This window comes from Pongo pygmaeus, chromosome Y (assembly GCF_028885625.2).
Source record: "Pongo pygmaeus isolate AG05252 chromosome Y, NHGRI_mPonPyg2-v2.0_pri, whole genome shotgun sequence".
Lineage (NCBI taxonomy): Eukaryota > Metazoa > Chordata > Mammalia > Primates > Hominidae > Pongo > Pongo pygmaeus.
Genome location: NC_072397.2, coordinates 33813324 through 33833989, shown reverse-complemented (window position 1 = coordinate 33833989; position 20666 = coordinate 33813324). Strand labels below are relative to the sequence as shown.

The following is a 20666-nucleotide window of genomic DNA, read 5'->3' as shown; positions in this document are numbered from 1 at the left end:
GACCCTTGTATAAATGAAATTGTTTGCGGTGTTAATTTCTTTCACGTAGGGGATAAAAGGTTATTACCAGTTCTTTTATTTAGTCATTTTTCTAATGTTTGTTTTGAAATGTCTGCAATTTTTATTTCATACAGATGAGTTAATCTGTTTTCTCAAATAATTGTTTTCTTCGTACACTGCACCGCATCTTAAATTTTAACCACCTTGTCTTAGATAGTAAGTTAAATTCAGGTTCACAGATGTGAATTCTTTGTTAATCAATGAAGTATTCACAGTGCCCTAATTCTAGCACATTTTGACGTAGTTCTGCTTAAGAAAAAGTAGTGTTTGTAGAGGATCTGTCATGTGCATGTTAGCAAATACTTATCATGGTATATTATTCATCTTTGGTCATGATCACTTCTGTATATAGAACAGTAGAAGTTCTGAACCATGTACTGTATGATGGTGATTTTATGCTTCATTTATCTGCCTTTATAGCTATGGATTTGTTTCATTTGTTGATGATGTGGATGTCCAGAAGATAGTAGAGGTAAGTAATAGAAAAATCTCTTACTTATCTTACTGCTACAACGTTTAATGTTAGTGAGATACTCAGACCTGTGTAAAATTTGGAGGACGTTAGACTTCCTGTTCAAAATGCAAAGTCAGAGTAACCTCCCATAACTTGATAGATCCTGTTTATTTCTGAGTGGACACCTAGGTTCATGAACTACAGACTGGAAAGGTTGGAGACAGGGTGATGAAAAGTTTTTGATCAACTTTCACTTGATGCCTCTTGACATTGATTAGAGTGGCAAGGGTAAATAAGGTAGCTTCATGATTACAAAATTTAATTTGGTGCGTAGTTGTCACTGATCGTCTATGATGATAGGAACCTTAGAAAGCTTTAGGTGTTTACTCAAGTCTTGGAAGCTAAGACTTGAAAATGGATTCTAGTTTTGTTACTGTTCTCTTTTCAGGAACAGATACATCTCCAGGGTAAAAAGCTGAAGCTGGGCCCTGCAATCAGGAAACAAAAGTTCTGTGAGTAGGAAAAGAAATTGTTCTTTTTTGACCCGGGTAGCTTTTCAAATAACTAAAAATAGGCTTTTTTCTTCTTGCTTTTCAAAAAGGCGCTCGTCTTGTGCAGCCACGTCCTTTGGTATTAAATCCTCCTCCTCCACCACAGTTTCAGAACATCTGGAGGTATCCAAACACTGAAACTTGCCTGCGGCCCCTAATCACGCTGAATCCTATAACTCAGTACGTTCAGGTAAGAAGTGCTTATGTTCCTGTTCTCTTGTTTATTGTAGTCATCCTTGCGTCTGTGGAATTGTATCTACACTTTCCATAGTAAGTGGCAATGGAATCCCTGTTTGAACAGTGTGAGTAATGGGAAATTTGTTACTTTTGTTAGAAATTTCTTACTCTTAGTGTTGGTTATTTGAGCTAAAAATCTTCTTATATACTTTTTGAGGCTTTCTCTCAGAAATGACCTCTTTAGACACATGAACAAATCTCTTCCTGTCTCTTCCTTTTTCACCCTATGTAACTAGTTCCTAAAGTATTTGGAAGCAGCTCTCCTTATGTTTCTGCCTAGTTTATTGTTCTCTAAGGTTAGCGGTTAACCTAGCTATTCTTTACTTGCAGTGCTTTCCAGATGCCTCGTCATATAAATTGCTGACTTCTGGATATATTCTGGTTCTGGGATGGGTAGATTTCTGATCTCTTTTACTCTATCTATAAATCCCGTGAGTTTCTGGCATGTCATTTCTCTGATGCTGGTTGCTTTGATATTTAAAGTGAGATTTGACATCCTCTGTCACTTACTGGTGATAAAGAACATTTATTTTGTTCTTCGTTCCTCTTATTTCAGTGTGTGTTTAAAACACCTTTTCTTTGATGGAAAATAAAGTAACAAAATAGTAGTGAAATAGTTCTTCAGTGTCTCTCATATGTTGACATTTTCCATGTACTTGATACGTGTAGGGTACACCTCCTGTTCTTTTTTCCTTCTCTGAGCAATGACTAGAAGAAAAGCCCTACGTGTTTCTAGCATTTACGGTGAGCCATTACTGAATCTGGGTATATTCATGAATGCTGCTACCTGTATGTTTTTAATCAGTAAGAATTTACCGAAACGTAGAAGACGTTATACTGTCTCTTTTCCAGTTATGGCTATATACTGCCCTTAATTTGTGGAAATGAAGTACCGAGAAAGCCGTAACATCTGTCGAAGAACTACAGTATTACCCTATAATGTTGTCAAATACCAAACAATCTAGAAGTATTTTGCCAAAGAAACAGCAAGTGTATGAATTTAATTTACGTTGAAATCTATCCTAATGGAGCCTTATCACCAGTGTAAGAAATAACTTCTGGGTGGGCATAAGTACCCGGTATATATAAGGTAAACTTTGGCTGGTGAAATAATCACTTCTTTTGTCATTTGTCTCTTCCCCCTCTCCACCCAAAGGGTAGCAGTTGACAGAGAATTTTTATTTCTTCATAAATTCAGTCATTTAGAAATCTGCATTGCTGTACGTAGAAAAACAATTACTGTTTCAAAGCTTTTCATATTTTTGTTATATTGAGTATGATATTTCTTTCTATTTAAAAAAAATGTTTTACTGTATTAATCCATTCTTTCTGTCAACTTTATTTTCAGGCTTATTCTACTTATCCAGATTCACCAGGTCAATTTATATCTATAAATTCCGTCATCCCTGGATATCAGTTGCCTGTATATAATTATCAGGTAATTGAAGAGGGAGTAAAATGTTTTACCTTCAGCTACTATTGAGGCCTTCAACTTGTTTATACAAATTGCTTGAATAGTTTGTCATTTTAAAGTAGTGAAATGTACCTAAAATTTAAGAAATCACTTAGAATTCGTGTAATGAGGACCTCTGTGTTACTTAGAAGTGATGAAATAAGATTTTGACAGGAGTGTACTCAGCAATAACTTTTCTGTAGAACAATTTCTGAGATTTGTGTTTCCGTCTTTGTTTCAGCATGTATTTTGTTATCTTTGCTGTCAAAGAGCTGAAACATCCAGGCTGACTTTCATGAATCTTGCAGAGATATAAAGTGAAATAAAAGCTTTACCCAATTCTTAGAGCACAGAATTCCAATTGTATTTTTATTTTAGCTTACTTCTTCATGGTAGTAGTTCTCTGGGTCTGTTTTCAACGATACAACTCTTATCTATGACCCGTAATCATATGTGTGGTAACAAATTCAAAGAATTAATATCTTTGAGGATGCTACAATTCTATTTCTAGAAAATTGGGAAGATTGAGGTTTTCCATGTAGAAGTAACAACAAGAACTTCAGGGATTAGAAACCTAAAGTACTTCTTTTTTTCTATTCTGTTTCTTTCATTATAACAAAGGAGCCATCATGATAAATACTTCAATATTATGTAACTCACGGGTTTTTGAAAATGTGTAGGAGTATTTACATAATTTTGGTTACTTTTTTTTTTTTAAAAAAAAGATTCCACTGCACTGGCCTGTTGGGGCGCAAAGGAGTTATGTTGTTCCTGTGGTAAAGCGAATTAGTGAAACATATACTTTCTCTTCTTTCTTGATATTTTGTGTGTCATATATGCCTATAAATATTTTAAATCATCCTTTATATTAATGTGTTACGTTTTGTTACTTTCTTTTTAACCTCTCATGGCAGCAACAGTGCCTTTTTCTCTCTCAGGTTTTGTATGCTTAAGCAATGGCTTATCCACGTAATGACAAGTGTTCAGTTACTTGTTGGTAGATTATTTAATGTAAGAAAGGTAGTCCTAATGTGGCTTTACCTAAGAACGGTAGTATTAATTTGGCTTTAGAAGAGCATGTATCTGATTAGAATCTGCGTCTGGATTTACCAAGCATAAAAAATTTGATAAAGAGAAACAGAAATGTTTTTCTGTTAATTACTCTTAAATAAGAATAGGATTAAAAAGAGCATTACCTCTATAACACCTGAGCTGCTTTCCCCCATGTAACTAAAATATTTGAAAGCAGTTCTTCTCATGTGTCTGCCTACTTTATTCTTCTCTAAGTTTAGCAATTAATCCAGCTATTCTTTATTTGAAATGATTTCCAGATGCCTCTGCATATAAATTGCTGACTTCTGGGTATATTCTGATTCTGGAATAGGTAGATTTCTGATAGTTTTAGATATCTGTAAGTCCCATCAGTTTCTAGCATGTAGTGTCTCTGGCCCTTGTTACTTTGCTATTTAAAGTAGATTTGACATATTCTGTCACTTATTGGTGATAAATAACGTTTATTTCCTTCTTAGTTCATTTTATTTATATCTTAGTTGAAAAGACATTTGCTTTGATGGAAAATAAAGTAACAGAATAGTAGTGAAATAGTTATTCAGTGTTTCTCATTTGTTGACGTTTTCCCTGTGCTTGAAACACGTACGGTATACCTCATCTTCTTTTTCCTTCTCTGAACAATGGCTAGAATAAAAGCCCTTCTTCTAACATTTACTGTGAGCCATTACCGAATCTGGGTGTATTCATGCCTGCTGCGTACCTATATGTGTTCAAACAATGAGTATTTATTGAAACATATGAGACTTTATACTGTCTCTTTTCCAGTATTGGATTGTATACTGCACTTAGTTTTTCAACGTAAAGTACAGAAAATGCCATAAATTCTGTAGAACTACATATTACCTTATAATATTGTCAAACACAAATCAGTCCGGAAGCATTTTTACAGGGAAATAGCAAATGTATTAATTTAACTTACATTGAACTCTGTCTTAATGTAGCCTTATCACCAGTGTAAGAAATAACTTCTGGGTGGGCATAAGTACATAATATAAGTAAGGTTAAGTTTGCCTGGTGAAATAGCCAATTCTTTTGTCATTTGTCTGTTCCCCCTCCACGCCCAACCGTAGGACTTGACCGAGAATAATACGTTCTTCATAAATCAGTCATTTACAATTCTGCATTGTTGTATATAGAAAAATAATTAGTATTTCAATGTTTTTCATATTTTTGTTCTACTGTGAATATTTCTTTCTAATTAAAAAATACGTTTTACCTTATTTATTCATTCTTTCTGTATAATTTATTTTCAGGCATATCGTACTTATCCAAATGCACCAGTTCAGGTCATCACTAGATATCAGTTGCCTGTATATAATTATCAGGTAATGTAAGAGGAAGTAAAATGATTTGCTTTCTGATATTATAGAGGCCTTTAACTTGTTTATACAAATTTCCTGAATAGGTTGTCATTTTAAACTAGTGAAGTGTACCTAAAATTTAAGGCAACACTTAGAGTTAGTGTAGAATGAAGACCTCTGTCTTATTTAGAAGTAATGAAGTAATATTTTGACAGGAATATACTTGGCAATAACTTTTCTGTAGAACAGATTTCTGAGATTTGGTGTCCCCTTCTTCATTTCTGGATTGTAGTTTTCATCTTTGCTGTCAAATAACTGAATGAAACATCCAAAGTTGACTTTGCTGAATTTTGTTAGGGAGATAGAGTGAAGTAAAATTATGATCCACTTTTTAGAGCACAGAATTCCAATTATATTTTCATTTTAGCTGGCTGTTTCACGGTAGTAATTCTCTGGATCTCTCTTCATAGATACGACTGTGTCTATGACCCATAATTATATCTATGGTGATAAACTGAAAGAGCTACTATCTTTGAGGTTTCCACATTGCCAACTCCAGAAAATCTGGAGAAAGGTGAAGTTTCATATATAAAAGTAACAAGAATGTCATGGACTAAAAACATAAAGTACTTAAGTTTTCCATTCTGTTACTTTTATTATAATGACAAAGGAGACAGCAGGATAAGTACTTCAATATTGTGTTTCTCATGTGTTTTTGAAAATGTGTAGGAATATTTTAATAGTTTTGGTGTCCGTTTTTTCTTTTTTTTTTTTTTTTTTTTTTAAAGGTGCCACCATAGTGGCCTGTTGGAGAGCAAAGGGATTATGTTGTACTTGACGTTAAGTGAATTAGCCAAACGTACACTTCCTGTTCATTCTTGATTTTTTTCCATGTCATATATGCCTATAAATATGTTTAAATGATTCTTTATATTAATGTTTTATTTATTTATTTATTTACTTTCTTGTTAACCCGATTATAAACTCCAATGAGAGCAACAGTGCCTTTTTTGCTCTCAGGTTTTTATGTGCTTAAGCAATGGCAGGTCCACATAATGATAGACTATATAATCAAAGAAAGGTAGTATTCACGTGGCTTTAGAATTAGTATGTATCTGCGTAGAATCTGCCTCTGGCTTTACCAGCAATAGAACATTTGTAGAAGAGAAACAGAAATGCTTTGCTGTTAATTACTCTTAAATAAGAATAGGAATAAACAAGAGTATTACCTCTAAACCACCTGAGCTGCTTTTCCCCTTATAACCAGTTCCTAAAGTGCATGAAAGCAGCTCTCCTTACGTGTCTGCCCACTTTATTCTTCTGTAAGTTTAGCAGTTCATCTAGCTACTCTTTATTTGAAATGATTTCCAGATGCCTCCTCATGTAAATTACTGACTTCTGGATATATTCTGGTTCTGGAATGGGTAGATTTCCGATGTGGTTTGATATATATATATATATATAAATCGCGTGAGCTTCTGACATCTAATTTCTGTGATCCTGCTTACATTGATATTTAAAGTAGGATTTGACATACTCTATCACTTACTGTTGATAAATAACGTTTGTATTCTTCTTAGTCTATTTTATTTATGTGTTAGTTTAAAAGACATATTCTTTGATGGAAAATAAAGTAACAAAATAATAGTGAACCAGTTGTGCAGTGTCTCTAATTTGTTGACATTTTCCACGTGCTTGAAACATGTATGGTATACCTCTTCTTTTTCCTTCTCTGAACAGTGGCTAGAAAAAAAACCCTACTTGTTTGTGTCATTTACTGTGAGCCATTACTGAATCTGGGTGTATTCATGTATGCTGCTGCCTGTATGTTTTCAAACAATAAGAATTTATTGAAACATACAAGACATGCTTTCTCTTCTCCACTATTGGATTATAGACTGCACTTAGTTTTTCAGAACGAAGTACAGAAAAAGCCATAACTTCTATAGAACTACATGTTACCCTATATTATTGTCTAATACAAAACAGTCTAGAAATATTTTTACAGGGAGATAGCAAATGTGTTAATTTAACTTACATTGCAATCTGTCTTAATGGAGCCTTATCACCAGTGTAAGAAATAACTTCTGGGTGGGCATAAGTACCCGATATATATAAGGTAAACTTTGGCTGGTGAAATAGTCACTTCTTTTGTCATTTGTCTCTTCCCCCTCCCCACCCAAAGGGTAGCACTTGACAAGAGAATTTTTATTTCTTCATAAAGTCAGTCATTTAGAAATCTGCATTGCTGTACGTAGAAAAACAATTACTGTTTCAAAGTTTTTCGTATTTTTGTTATATTGGGAATTGTATTTCTTTCTAATTTTAAAAAACGGTTTACCGTATTCATTTTTTTCTGTAACCTTTATTTTCAGGCATTTCCTGCTTATCCAAATTCACCAGTTCAGGTCACCACTGGATATCAGTTGCCTGTATATAATTATCAGGTAATGTAAGGAGTAAAATGTTTGCTTTCAGATATTATCGAGGCCTTAAAGTTGTTGATACAAATTTCCTGAATAGTTTGTCATTTTAAACTAGTGAAGTATAGGTAAAATTTAAGAAAACACTTAGAGTAAGTCTAGAATGAAGACTTCTGTATTACTTAGAAGTAATGGAATAATATTTTGACAGGAATATACTTGGCAATAACTTTTCTGTAGAAGAGTTTTCTGAGATTTGGCCCTTCTATATTTCAGGGTATAGTTTTCATCTTTGCTGTCAAATAGCTGAATGAAACATCCAGAATGACTTTCATGAATTTTTTAGGGATATAGAGTGAATAAAATTATTACCCAATTCTTAGAGCACGTAATTCAAATTATAGTTTCATTTTAGCAGGCTGCTTCACCACAGTTGTTGTCTGGTTCTGTTTTCATAGTAGATAGGACTCTTATCTATGACCAATTATTATATCTGTCATAATAAATTGAAAGTAGTAACATCTTTGAGATTTCGACAATGCCAAATCCAAAAAATTGGGGAAAAGGTGAGGTTTTATATTTATATGTGGAAGTAACAAGAATGTCAGGGATTAGAACCATAAAGCACTTCTTTTTTCCATTCCGTTTCTTTTATTATAATAACAAAGGAGCCAGTATGAGTACTTCAATATTATATATATCATGTGTTTTTGAAAATGTTTAGGAATATTTGAGTAATTTTGGTTTCCTGTTTTTCTTTTTTTTTTTTTTTAAGATGCCACTGCAGTGGCCTGTTGGGGAGCAAAGAAGGTAGGTTGTACCTCTGGTAAAGTGAATTAGCCTACCATGCACTTCCTGTTCTTTCTGGATTACTTTTCATATCATATATGCCTATAAATATTTTTAAATGGTTCTTTATATTAATGTGTTACATTTTGTTACTTTCTTTTTAACCCAGTTGCAATCTCCCATGGGCACAACAGTGCCTTTTTCTCTCTCAGGTTTTTGTGTGCTTAAGCAGTGGCTGGTCCACATAATAAGTGTTCAGTTACTTGTTGATAGACTGTGTAATCTAAGAAAGATAGTATTAATGTTACTTTAGAATTAGCATGTATCTGCCTAGGGTCTGCCTCTGGCTTTACCAGCCACAAAAAACTTGTTGAAGAGAAACAGAAATGTTTTGCTGTTAATTAACTCTTAAATAAGAATAGGAATAAAAAAGAGTATTACCTCTAAAACACCTGAGCTTCTTTCCCCCCTTATACCTAGTTCCGAAAATATTTGAAAGCAGCTGTTCTGATGTTTCTGCCTAGTTTATTCTTTAAGGATAGCGATTAATCTAGCTCTTCTTTACTTGCAATGATTTCCAGATGCCACCTCATATAAACTGCTGACTTCTGGATATATTCTGGTTCTGGAATGTATAGATTTCTGATGTCATTTACTATACCTATAAATCCTGTGAATTTCTGGCATATAATTTCTCTGATCCTGATTAGTTTGATATTTAAAGTAGGATTTGACGTACTGTATCACTTATTGGTGATAAATTACCTTTATTTTGTTCTTAGTCCATTCTATTTATGTGTTAGTTGAAAAGACATTTTCTTTGATGGAAAATAAAGTAACAAAATAGTAGTGAAATAGTTCTTCAGTGTCTCTCATTTATTGACATTCTGCATGTACTTGAAATGTGTAGGATTATACCTCTTCTTCTTTTTTCTTCTCTGAACAATGGCTAGAGAAAAAGCCCTACTTGTTTCTAACATTTACAGTGAGCCGTTACTGAATCTGGGTGTATTCATGTATGCCGCTTCCTATATGTTTTCAAACAATAAGTATTTATTGAAACATATAAGACATTGTACTGTCCTTCTCCAGTTTTGGATTGTATACTGCCCTTAGTTTTTCGAAATGAAGTACAGAAAAAAACATAACATCTGTAGGAGAACTACATATTACCGTGTAGTATTGTCAAACACAAAACTATCTGGAAGTATATTGACAAAGAAATAGCAAATGTATTAACTTAACTTACATTGACATCTGTCTTAATGGAGCCTTATCAGCAGTGTAAGAAATAACTTCTGGGTGGGCGTAAGTAGACAGTGTAAGTTAGGTAAACTTTGCTTGGTGAAATAGTCACTACTTTTGTCATTTGTGTGTTCCTCTGCCCCACCCAAAGGGGCTTAGCACTTGATAGAGAATATTTCTTTCTTTCTAAAGTCATTCATTCATTTAGAATTCCGCTTTGTTGTATTTAGAAAAGTAAAATATTTTAAAGTTTTTCATTTTTTTTTAAATTTTGGGAATAATATTTCTTTCTAATTTAAAAAGATGTTTTACCGTATTCATTCTTTCTGTAAACTTACTTTCAGACATATCTTACCCAGGTTCACCAGGTCAGGTCACCACTGGGTATCAGTTGCCTGTATATAATTATCAGGTAATTGAAGAGGGAGTAAAATGATTTATTTTCAGATACTGTTGAGCCCTTTAAGTTGTTTGTACAAATTTCCTGAATAGTGTGTCATTTTAAACTAGTGAAGTGTACCTAAAATTTAGGAAAACACTTGCAATTAGTCTAGAATGAAGCCCTCTGTATTATTTAGAAGTAGTGTATTAACATTTTGACAGGAATATAGTTAGCAATAACTTTTCTGTAAAACAGTTTTCTGAGATTCTCTGTAAAACAGTTTTCTGAGATTCGTTGTCCCCTTCTGTATTTCAGCATGTAGTTTTTCATCTTCACTGTCAAATAGCTGAAACATCCAGACTGACTTTCATCAATTGTTTAGGGAGATAGAGTGAAATAAAATTATCATCCCATTCTTAGAACACAGAATTTCAATTATATTTCTATTTTAGCTTGCTGCTTCATGATAGTAGTTCTCTGGGCCTCTTTTCATAGATGTGACTATATCTGTGACCCATAATCATATCTATGGTGATAAGTAATAAATTGAAAGAACTCGTATCCTTGAGATTTCCACAATGCCAACTCCAGAAAATTGGGAAAATGGCGAGGTTTTACATACAAAAGTAACAAGAACGTCAGGGGTTAGAAACATAAAGTACTTCTTTTTTCTACTCTGTTTCTTTCATTTTAGTAACAAAGGAGCCAGCATGATAAGTGCTTCAATATTGTGTATCTCATGAGTTTTTGAAAATGTGTAGGAATATTTTAATAGTTTTGGTTTCCTTCCTTTTTTTTTTTAAGATGCCACCATAGTGGCCTGTTGGGGAGCAAAAGGGGTTATGGAGTAAAGTGAAATTAATGAAACATACACTTCCTCATCTTTCTTGACTTTTTTTTCTATGCCATATATGCCTATAGATATTTTTAAATGGTTCTTTATATTAATGTTTTATGTTTTGTTACTTCAACCCAATTGTAAACTCCCATGGGAGCAACAGTGCCTTTTTGTCTCTCAGGTTTTTGTGTGCTGAAACAGTAGCTGGTCCACATAATGATAAGTGTTCAGTTACTTGTTGATAGACCATATAATCCAGGAATGGTAGTATTAACTTGGCTTTAGAATTAGCATGTATCTGCCTAGAATATGCCTCTGGCTTTACTAGCCATAAAAAATTTGTTGAAGAGAAACCGAAATGTTTTGCTATTAATTTCTCTTAAAGAGGAATCGGAATAAAATGTTTTGCTATTAATTCCTCTTAAAGAGGAATTAGAGTATTACCTCTAATACACCAGAGCTGCTGTCTTAAATCACGACTGCATATTTGAAGGATATAATAAGTGTTAAAATTCTCAAACACTCCCGTACTACATTTGTTTCTTAGAATCCTTCTACATCTGATTATGTTGATGCCTGGAAAAGATTTTAAAACCAAAGGCTGCCTTAATGTATTTCGACTTTTCGTTTAAAACAAGGTTTCTGAAGTAACACAATTGAATTTCAACACAACCTACGTTGAAACTTTTGATACCAGCTCACCTTTTTGAGGAATAAATAAGTAGCTTTTAAACGTATCTGTATATCTGTTTAATTACACTTTCATTATTTTAAATATAGGCTTTGTTCAGCTCTTAACTGTCACTGTGGAGAAGTTGATACAGGAAGTGATGTTGTGCCAAATGAATGCTCAATTCATGAAGCTACCCCACCCTCTGGAAATGGCCCACAGAAGGCAAACGTCTAACTTTGAATTTTTTAAAAATATGTATTTTGTGTTTTTTTCTAGTTTTAATAACTTTTTTTGAGAAGCAAACATTTTTGCCCAAATTTTAAGATGTTAGCCATAAATCATGGAGCTTAAATAATGGACCAATACTCAGAAGTTAATGTAAAGGTTGCTGAAATTTCAGATACCCCAAATATTCAGTATATACATAAAGTTTCTGATTCAGCAGTCGTTTCCTGTATTTCAGTTCCACTAATTTTAAAAAGCCATTCTTTAATAAATACTGTATTAATATGATTTGGAAGAATGCTATGGGAGGGTTTCCTCTAGAATTCTACTCAAAAGAAGAATTCGTATGAATTATATGTCCCTTTTCTTTTACCACAGTTTTGATCTTAAGCAGTGAAAAATATTATTTAAATAAGCATTCTCTCCATAACATTATATGTGGCAGAAGTTTCCAACAGTGGTGAAGTCAGGAGTAATTATTCAAATACTGAAATAGACAGCGTTGTTTCTGTTTTTTATCATTACTGCAAATTTCTGTAATAACAATACTGTCACTCTTGCATCACATGTGTTCTGTTAAATAGTAGGTGGGAGTGTGGAAGTAGTTGATGTGCTGGTAATAGGTATAATACCCAAGAAATCCCATTGGAGTGTAAATTCCTTGATTTGATATTGGATTTTAAATAGTGAATAAATATTAAAACATACTCTTACAGTATAATTGGCAGGTTTTGTCCTGAGTTTTTTTTTTTTTTTTTTTTTCTTGAAACATTGGAGTTCACTTAGGGATTTAACAAACTGAGCTTTTTAAACGAGTATTGTATCGCTAAGGTTCTAAAATAATTCTTTGATTTGTCAGAAAACTTACATACTGAGGATATGTGGTAGGAATTACAAATTCCGGTGTCACCCAGGCTGGGAGTGCAGTGGTGTGATCTCGGCTCACTGCAACTTCCGTCTCCTAGGTTCCAGTAATTCTCCCTGCCTCAGCCTCCTGAATAGGTGGAATTACAGGCGCCCGCCACCCAGCTAATTTTTGTATTTTTTAGTGGAGAAGGGGTTTCGCCGTGTTGGCCAGGATGGTCTTGAACTCCTGATCTCAGGTGATCTGTCCGCCTCGGACTCCCAAAATGCTGGCATTACAGGTGTGAGCCACTGTTGCCAGCCTCTTTTAGCATTTTTTGCGTTTCTTTAGAAATAAACTAATATGTTCAGTAAACCATCAACATAAAAGAAACACACACCCTTATTAAGAGCGAGTGAAAGAACGAGTTGTCTTTACATTACTGAAAACTTATGTGTTTCAGAAATCTGTGGACTGAAGCATACAGATGGTGGTATCTTGTCTGTTTAATCCAGAGAGCAGACTGATAAATTCTGTTGTTACTCAAGATGACTACTTCAAGATATGAAAGGAATGGTATGCATATTAAAAAGCCCACTTGTTCCCTCTCAAGTTAGCTGTTTTCCTTGTGGTACATGTATTTTGAGATTTCTTAGAGGAATTTTTTTTTTTTTTTTTTTTTTTGAGACGGAGTCTCGTTCTGTCGCCCAGGCTGGAGTGCGGTGGCACCATCTAGGCTCACTGCAAGCTCCACCTCCTGGGTTTACTTAATGCCATTCTCCTGCCTCAGCCTTCCAAGTAGCTGGGGCTACAGGCGCCCACCACCACGCCCAGCTAATTTTTTTCTATTTTTAGTAGAGACGGGGTTTCACCGTGTTAGCCAGGATGTTCTCTATCTCCTGACCTCGTGATCTGCCCGCCTCAGCCTCCCAAAGTGCTGGGATTACAGGCGTGAGCCACCGCGCTCGGCCTAGAGCATTTAATTGAACTGTTGGCATTTGACTGTAACCCAGTAAACCAGTGTGGGTTTTACTTGGCAGTATATTTTCTGCTGCCAAACCTTGATATATATATGTAGTCAAATTTAGGGAAGAACCCTGCAGCAGAAATTTGTAATTGAAAGGGTTTACTAGAGAAGAGAGTTAGTTGACTACCATGACCAAATAGTAAAAGAAAATTTTAGATACAGAAAGCAGATCTTGGCCGGGTACAGTGGCTCACGCCTGTAATCCCAACACTTGGGGGCTGAGGTGGGTGGATTGCTTGAGCTCAGGAGTTTGAGACCACCCTGGGTAACATGGCAAAACACCATCTCTACAAAAAAATACAAAAATCATCCAGTTGTGATAGTACATGCCTGTAGTCCCAACTACTCCAGAGGAGTCTGAGGCAGGAGGATTGCTTGAGCCTGGAAAGTTGAGGCTGCACCGAGCCGTGATCGTGCCATTGTAGTCCAGCCTGGGCAACAGAGTGAGAGACCTTTCTCTCAAAAAAAATAAAAATAAAAAAAAGGAAAAGAAAAGTAGAACTTAATACATGCATATTGGACTAAAGAGAAGAAAAGAAATGGTTTATTCAGATGATACACCTGAACAGTGTGAAGGGAGAAAAGGGGTAAAATGAAGCAGTAAAAAGTTCAGTAGAAAGAAAGAAAGGTTGATTCAGAGTTGGTGAAGTGGAAGAGAATGTGGCTAGTTGAATTCCAGAAAGATCTGATTTCTGCTCCCACTTTCTATCCATGTTGGATAGATAAATCTTTTATTAAGGTTCTAGTTTTTACAAGTCTAGAATGAGAAGGTACAGGACTAAAGGTTTCTGGGTTCTTGTGGTTTTAAGTCTATAAATATGAAAAAGAACTAACCTGGTCAGCCCAGTGGGAGAAAAATACTATGGTTAATAAAGGGAAGGTGTTTTTTAAGTAACAATTTTATTGAAATAATAGCAGTAATACAATTTATGTATTTAAAGTGTGCACTTCACTGTTTTTTCGTATATTCAAGGTTTTGCAACCATGTCCACAATCAATTTTAGAATATTTAAATCACCCCAAAAATCACCCCCCTACCTTAGCAGTCTCCTGCTATTTTCCCAGAACTTGTGTATCCCCAGGCAACCACTAATTTACTTTTTTCCTCTAAGGATTTTCCTGTGGCGGACATTTCTTGTATATGGAATCACACATAATGATGTGGCATTTTGTGACTGGATGTTTTCACTCAGCATAATGTTTGTAAGGTTCATCAGTATTCTAGCACGTATCAGAACTTCATCATTTCTTTTCATTTGTAGATATTTATTCTGTTTATGCATTCATCTGTTAAAGACATTTGGATTATTTCCATTTTTTAGCTGTTATAAATAATGCTGTGAATATTCACGTACAAGTTATTGTGTGGACATACGTGCTTACTTCTCTTGCGTATATACTTGGGAATGGAATTGCTAAGTCATATTCAACCTTTTGTGGAACTGCCAGATTTGTCAAAACTGGCTACACACTTTACATTAGACAGAAAATGTTTAACCATCGCTTTGTGTCTTAAAACACAACCAGCTTTTTTTCATCTGTGAATGGATATGGGATGAAGCTTAAGACTTTTTAAAAGGTTGTATTATGGATCATCTGTATAATGTAGAAGAGTAGAGCCACATAGCAGAATTAAGTTCTTAACATCTTTGCAACAGGGAGTAAACATATTTAAATTTGACATTTGTTCTCTTGTTGCTTCATTCTACATAGATAGTATAATTTAGAAAAGAAAGAACTGGAATGGTACATCAGCTTACCTTGCCCAAAGTTCTGATTACATTGGTGTCTGCAGTAGTACTTAAATGATGTTCAAAGCAGAAGACAGTCTTTCGTGTGTTTTTTTTTGTTTTGTTTTGAGTTGACCTCATTTGGTCATCCAGGCTGGAGTGCAGTGTCGCAATCACAGCTTACTACAACCTCAAACTCCTGCACTCAAGGGATCCTTCTGCCTCAGCGTCCCAAATAGTTAGGACTGCAGACTTGCACCACCACACTTAGCTGGTTAAAAAGATTGTGTTTTTTTTTTTTTTTTTTTTTTTTTGAGGTGACCTCATTTGGTCATCCAGGCTGGAGTGCAGTGTCGCAATCACAGCTTACTACAACCTCAAACTCCTGCACTCAAGGGATCCTTCTGCCTCAGCGTCCCGAATAGTTAGGACTACAGACATGCACCACCACACTTAGCTAGTTAAAAAGTTTTTTTTGTTTGTTTGTTTTTGTTTTTGAGATAGAGTCCCACTCTGTCACCCAGGCTGGAGTGCAGCGGTGCGATCTTGGCTCACAGCAAGCTCTGCTGCCTTCCGGGTTCATGCCGTTCTCCTGCCTCAGCCTCCCGAGTAGCTGGGACTACAGGTACCCGCCACCACGCCCAACTAATTTTTTGTGTTTTTAGTAAAGATGGGGTTCCATCCTGTTAGCCAGGATGGTCTCGATCTTCTGACCTTGTGACATGCCTGCCTCGGCCTCCCAAAGTGCTGGGACTACAGGCGTGAGCCACCGTGCCCAGCCAAAAGATTTTTTTTTTAAGAGAGAATCTTACTATATTGTCCTGGCTCGTCTTGAACTCCTGGGCTCAAGTGATCCTCCTGCCTCAGCCTCCCGAAGTGCTGGGATTACAGGCGTGTGCCACCATGTCTGGCCCAGAAAATATTTTTTTAAACTTGAGTTCTTACCTGGTGTTAGACAAAAGACTCCCTTTGAAACTTGCAGAGTTTTCTGCTTATTTGGGAGAGGAATCAGAAGTTGGCATCCTGCAGTTGTCTAACATCTAGACCTATTTTGATTGACTGCATGTTGTTATATTGAATTAGAATGCCTGAGATATTTTTGAATGTATTTACAATTTCCATAGCTGATTTCACTCTTCATTGTCTTAATTATCCAGCCCTTTCACAATCTTGCTTCCTACATGACCTCTGAAGATACATGTTGGTGTCCAGTTTTCTAGATTTTAACCTAAATAGATTATCACTCTTTTGACAGATGAGGTAACTTCCAGAAGCCACTTTTATGGCTTGAAATGAAACTGAAGCCTTAAAAATGAAGGCTGAAAATGAAACTGAAGTCTTAAAAAAAGGGCACAGCTTTGTAGAAAAGGAAATGTTGTTACTCGTTTACTCATTCCCATTCCTCCTTGTAAGGCCTCTCACTTCTCTTTGCATGTCTGTAGGCAACATAGAGTGAAAATAAAGTTTTGCATGTATTTTAAAGTTTTATCTTCCTTTCTAAAGAATGGCATGTCTACACAGGTTAATGATACGTCTTTAAATGCCAAAACTTACATATTTTAATCTAAAAACATTAACTTTCAGATTGGAGAGCTGTTTGGAAGCTGTAGTTGCTATTAAATGCAGTTCAATTAGTGAAAAAAAGTATTTTTTACAATTACATTTTCTACCAGCTGTCTTTGGGACATCACTGCAAAATTATTAACTAAGAAGTACATAAAATGATACTGAGTTTAAGTCCTGTTATTTCTGAGTTTACTGGAATTTGTTTTCTTTAATTATTGATTTCTTTTTTAACTGTTTAATAAAACTAGCCATCTTGGTACATTTATCATCCCAGTGTTCAAATATGCTTCCTGAAAAGAATCATCTTTTTTTTCTCATTATTTGTAATGTTTAAACTCAAAACAAACGGTTTAAGTTTTGACAACTTTCAGACCCATAGTAGTCATCAGAAATTTTCGGTAAAATAAAAGGACTATTTCTGTCTTTTCCAGGATAAAAGAGTGCATCGCTTCAGAAGAAGTTTGACAGTATTTAAATCTGTTTGATCCTCTCAGCTGTCCAGTTTTGTGGGAAGTTGCTGGTTTTGAATATTAAGCTAAAAGTTTTCCACTATTACAGAAATTCTGAATTTTGCTAAATCACACTGAAACTTTCTGTATAAGTTGTATTATTAGACTCTCTAGTTTTATCTTACATTGAAACTGTTCCTCCTTAGATGTTTATTTAGAACCTGGTTCTGTGTTTAATATATAGTTTAAAGTAACAAATAATTGAGACTGAAAGAATGTTAAGATTTATCTGCAAGGATTTTTAAAAGAAATTTGCATTTTAAGTGTTTAAAAGCAAATACTGATTTTCAAAAACAAGTTTTTAAAACCTGATTTGAAAGCTAAGAATTTTGATAGTCCGAACACAAGCATTTCACTTCTCCAAGAAGTACCTGTGAACAGTACAGTATTTCAGTATTGAGCTTTGCATTTATGATTTATCTAGAAATTTGCCTGAAAACCAGAATTTTTAAAACTGCATTTTTAATCAGTGGAACTCAATGTATAATTAGCTTTATTGAAGTCTTCTTATCCAAACCTAGTAAAACAGATTCTAAGCAAACAGTCCAGTCAGTGAATCATCATGTTTGTTCAAAGTATGTTATCTTTTATCTAGAATCCACATATATATATATGTATCCAATTCGATTGGGATAGTAATTAGGTAACTAAAATTCTGGGCCTAATTTTTTAAAGAATCCAAGGCAAACTAAACTTTACTAGGTATATAACCTCAATGAGTTACCATTCTTCGTTTTTATTAAAAAAAAATTGTTCCTTGAAATGCTAAACTTAATGGCTGTATGTGAAATTTGCAAAATAACTGGTATTAAAGAACGCTGCAACTTTTTTATGTCACTCAAAGATTAATCAGGAATTGCTTTTATAAAAACATTGAAGTATTAGTTACTTGCTATAAATAGATTTTTATTTTTGTTGTTTAGCCTGTTATATTTCATTTTGTAAAATAAAATATGTCCAGAGGAGACAAAATAGGTAGTTTTGATATTTCTAAATCACGAAAGTTGTTTAGTAAGTATATCTTAAGAATCTGCTAGAGTTAAAGTTAACGTTGTTTCTAGATTAGGTAGTGTCCTCATTTTATATTGTGACCACACAGCTAGAGCACCAGAGCCCTTTTGCTATACTCACAGTCTTTTTTTCCCAGCCTCTTTTACTAGTCTTTCAGGAGGTTTGCTCTTAGGACTGGTGATGTAAAGAATGGAAGTAGCTGTATGAGCAGTTCAAGGGCCAAGCCGTGGGATATAATACCTTTCTGAGGGAAACATTTGTATCAGTATCATTTGATCTGCCATGGACATGAGTTTAAAGTGGCTTTCTGGCCCTTCTTTCAATGGCTTCTTCCCTAAAACATGGAGACTCTTAAGTTAATGTAGTTACTATGGGCCATATTAGTAATGCCCACTGGGGTCTATGATTTCTCAAAATTTTCATTCTGAATCTGAAGGAGAGAGTATTTTAACTTTAGAATTCTCAAGAGGGCTTTATTACACCTCAGAAATCAAAAGCACCATGAATTTGTCCATTAAAAATCACCCATAGTTTTTTTAGTGCTTTTAACATTCTGATGTACATCATTCTGTGATTAAATCTCCAGATTTCTATAAATGATACCTATATTCTAAAGAGCTAATTCGGATTATTCCGATATGACCTTAAGGAAAAGTAAGGGAATAAATTTTTGTCTTTGTTGGAGTGAAGTATTTAAAAGCATAAGGTAAAAGAGATATTAAGTCCTAAACCTTTCAAAATGGAAAATTAATTCTGAACTTAGAAAAATGTTTCTGCTACCTGTTGCTGATACTGTCTTTGCATAAATGAATAAAAATAAACTTTTTTTCTTCAAAAGTGTTTCTGGCTTTCTGATGTAATAATCTAAAATGGTGGGGAGTTGTGTGGGAACTGTGTAACAAGGTTTAAATTCGTATAACAAGCTTAAATTCTTAAAATGCAGAAGTATAAAGTTCAATTTACTAATCTGAGTTAGCCCATAAAATCAAATGTAGGTACAAAGATAAATTTAAGAGGTGCATCCACAGCAGTGCGGAATAGGAATGCTGATGAACACATCCAACTCTGCTATCTCACGGCTAAGGTCCCTCACATTTTGGATGCTATGAGGCATTTTGTCTACTGTACACTTTGGGCCTAGTCTCTAGATCATTTATTTCGGGGTATTGCAGTTGCCTAATGGAGCTTAAATTTTTTATATTGCATGTACTTCATGTGGATACAATCAAAAAAATCAGTACCACTTCTTCTAGCTCTAGTGTTGGTACTCAGTTCTATAAGCTGAGTCCAATGGAGAGGAAACTCTCCTCAGACACTCTCGTATTTCATTACTTACTAAGCTTGCTGATTCATAACCATAAAGTTGACTCCAAGGATCTGCAGGATAGCAAACAGTGCTTTGTGCATCACCAAAGATTAAATTGTGATGTTTAGTGTCCAATAATAGGCTAAAAATTGGTAATTCTTTTATGTGCATATGTGTCTATATGTATACATGTGTCTATATATGCATATATCTATGATTGCATATATCTGTGGTTACATACATACTACCGATTATCCAGAATATTTGGTTGTAGCTGATGAAGCTAGTAAGTTTTCAGTATTTTCAGACCCCAAAACTAGATTACATATGCGTTAAGATAGTTGCTTTACACCAGCTTGTTTCTAGTTTCGTATTAAATTATTAACACAAAAATCTTTGGAATTGAAAAATAACAGTTGAGCACTTTTTTGTAAAAAGTTCAAGTTATGGCGAAATCAAGCAGCTCTAAAAAGGTTGGTCACCTCCAAGAGTGTATTCTGCATGTTGGTTTTTTCTTCATGTAAAATCAGATTACCTTTAATTGAAAATAACTTCAAAATTGATAGTACCTGTCTTGCAGGGAAGTCATTGACTCTTAAAAATAAATACTCCACAGCACTTCCCTCGTTATAAAGCACCTCTAGCCCTTCTTCACGAAATTTTTCTTGGCTTTTTTAAAAGGTAAACTGATAAAAATGGGCTGCCACATTGCTTAATCGCCTTGCCTACTTCCCTTGCTGTCAGTTGAGGGTAATAAGGAGCAGCAACGATAAGGCAGCATGCCACCTTGCTTTCACAAAGATGCCAATAGAGAAAGTGGGGAAACATAAGGGAGAGAAAAGTAGCATTATTTTCCCTTGACCACGTCTTGCGAATGGGCCAGCTATTGAGTATGATCATTTGGAGTCCCTAGATAAGGATTGCTCCTGTACATATTTTGATAACTGTAATCTATCCCTTCCCAACATGGG

The 20666-nt window shown here is 34.7% G+C and overlaps 1 protein-coding gene across 2 annotated transcripts in view; it reads left to right on the top strand.

The window, feature by feature from the left end:
* LOC129025913 (deleted in azoospermia protein 4-like) overlaps window positions 1–19222 on the top strand; it is a 43955-nt gene extending 24733 nt beyond the window's left edge. Inside the window, exons 11-18 of one of the 2 annotated variants that reach the window (XM_054473465.1) lie at window positions 481–532; window positions 963–1026; window positions 1116–1255; window positions 2651–2740; window positions 5080–5151; window positions 7503–7574; window positions 8326–8360; window positions 17301–19216. In XM_054473465.1, the coding sequence (XP_054329440.1) occupies window positions 481–532; window positions 963–1026; window positions 1116–1255; window positions 2651–2740; window positions 5080–5151; window positions 7503–7574; window positions 8326–8360; window positions 17301–17334 (559 nt within the window). In that variant the 3' untranslated portion in view covers window positions 17335–19216. Of the gene's footprint in view, window positions 1–480; window positions 533–962; window positions 1027–1115; window positions 1256–2650; window positions 2741–5079; window positions 5152–7502; window positions 7575–8325; window positions 8361–17300 lie in introns of both variants that reach the window. The other variant, XM_054473466.1, reaches the window with a different exon arrangement.
* The last annotated feature ends 1444 nt before the right edge of the window (window positions 19223–20666 follow it).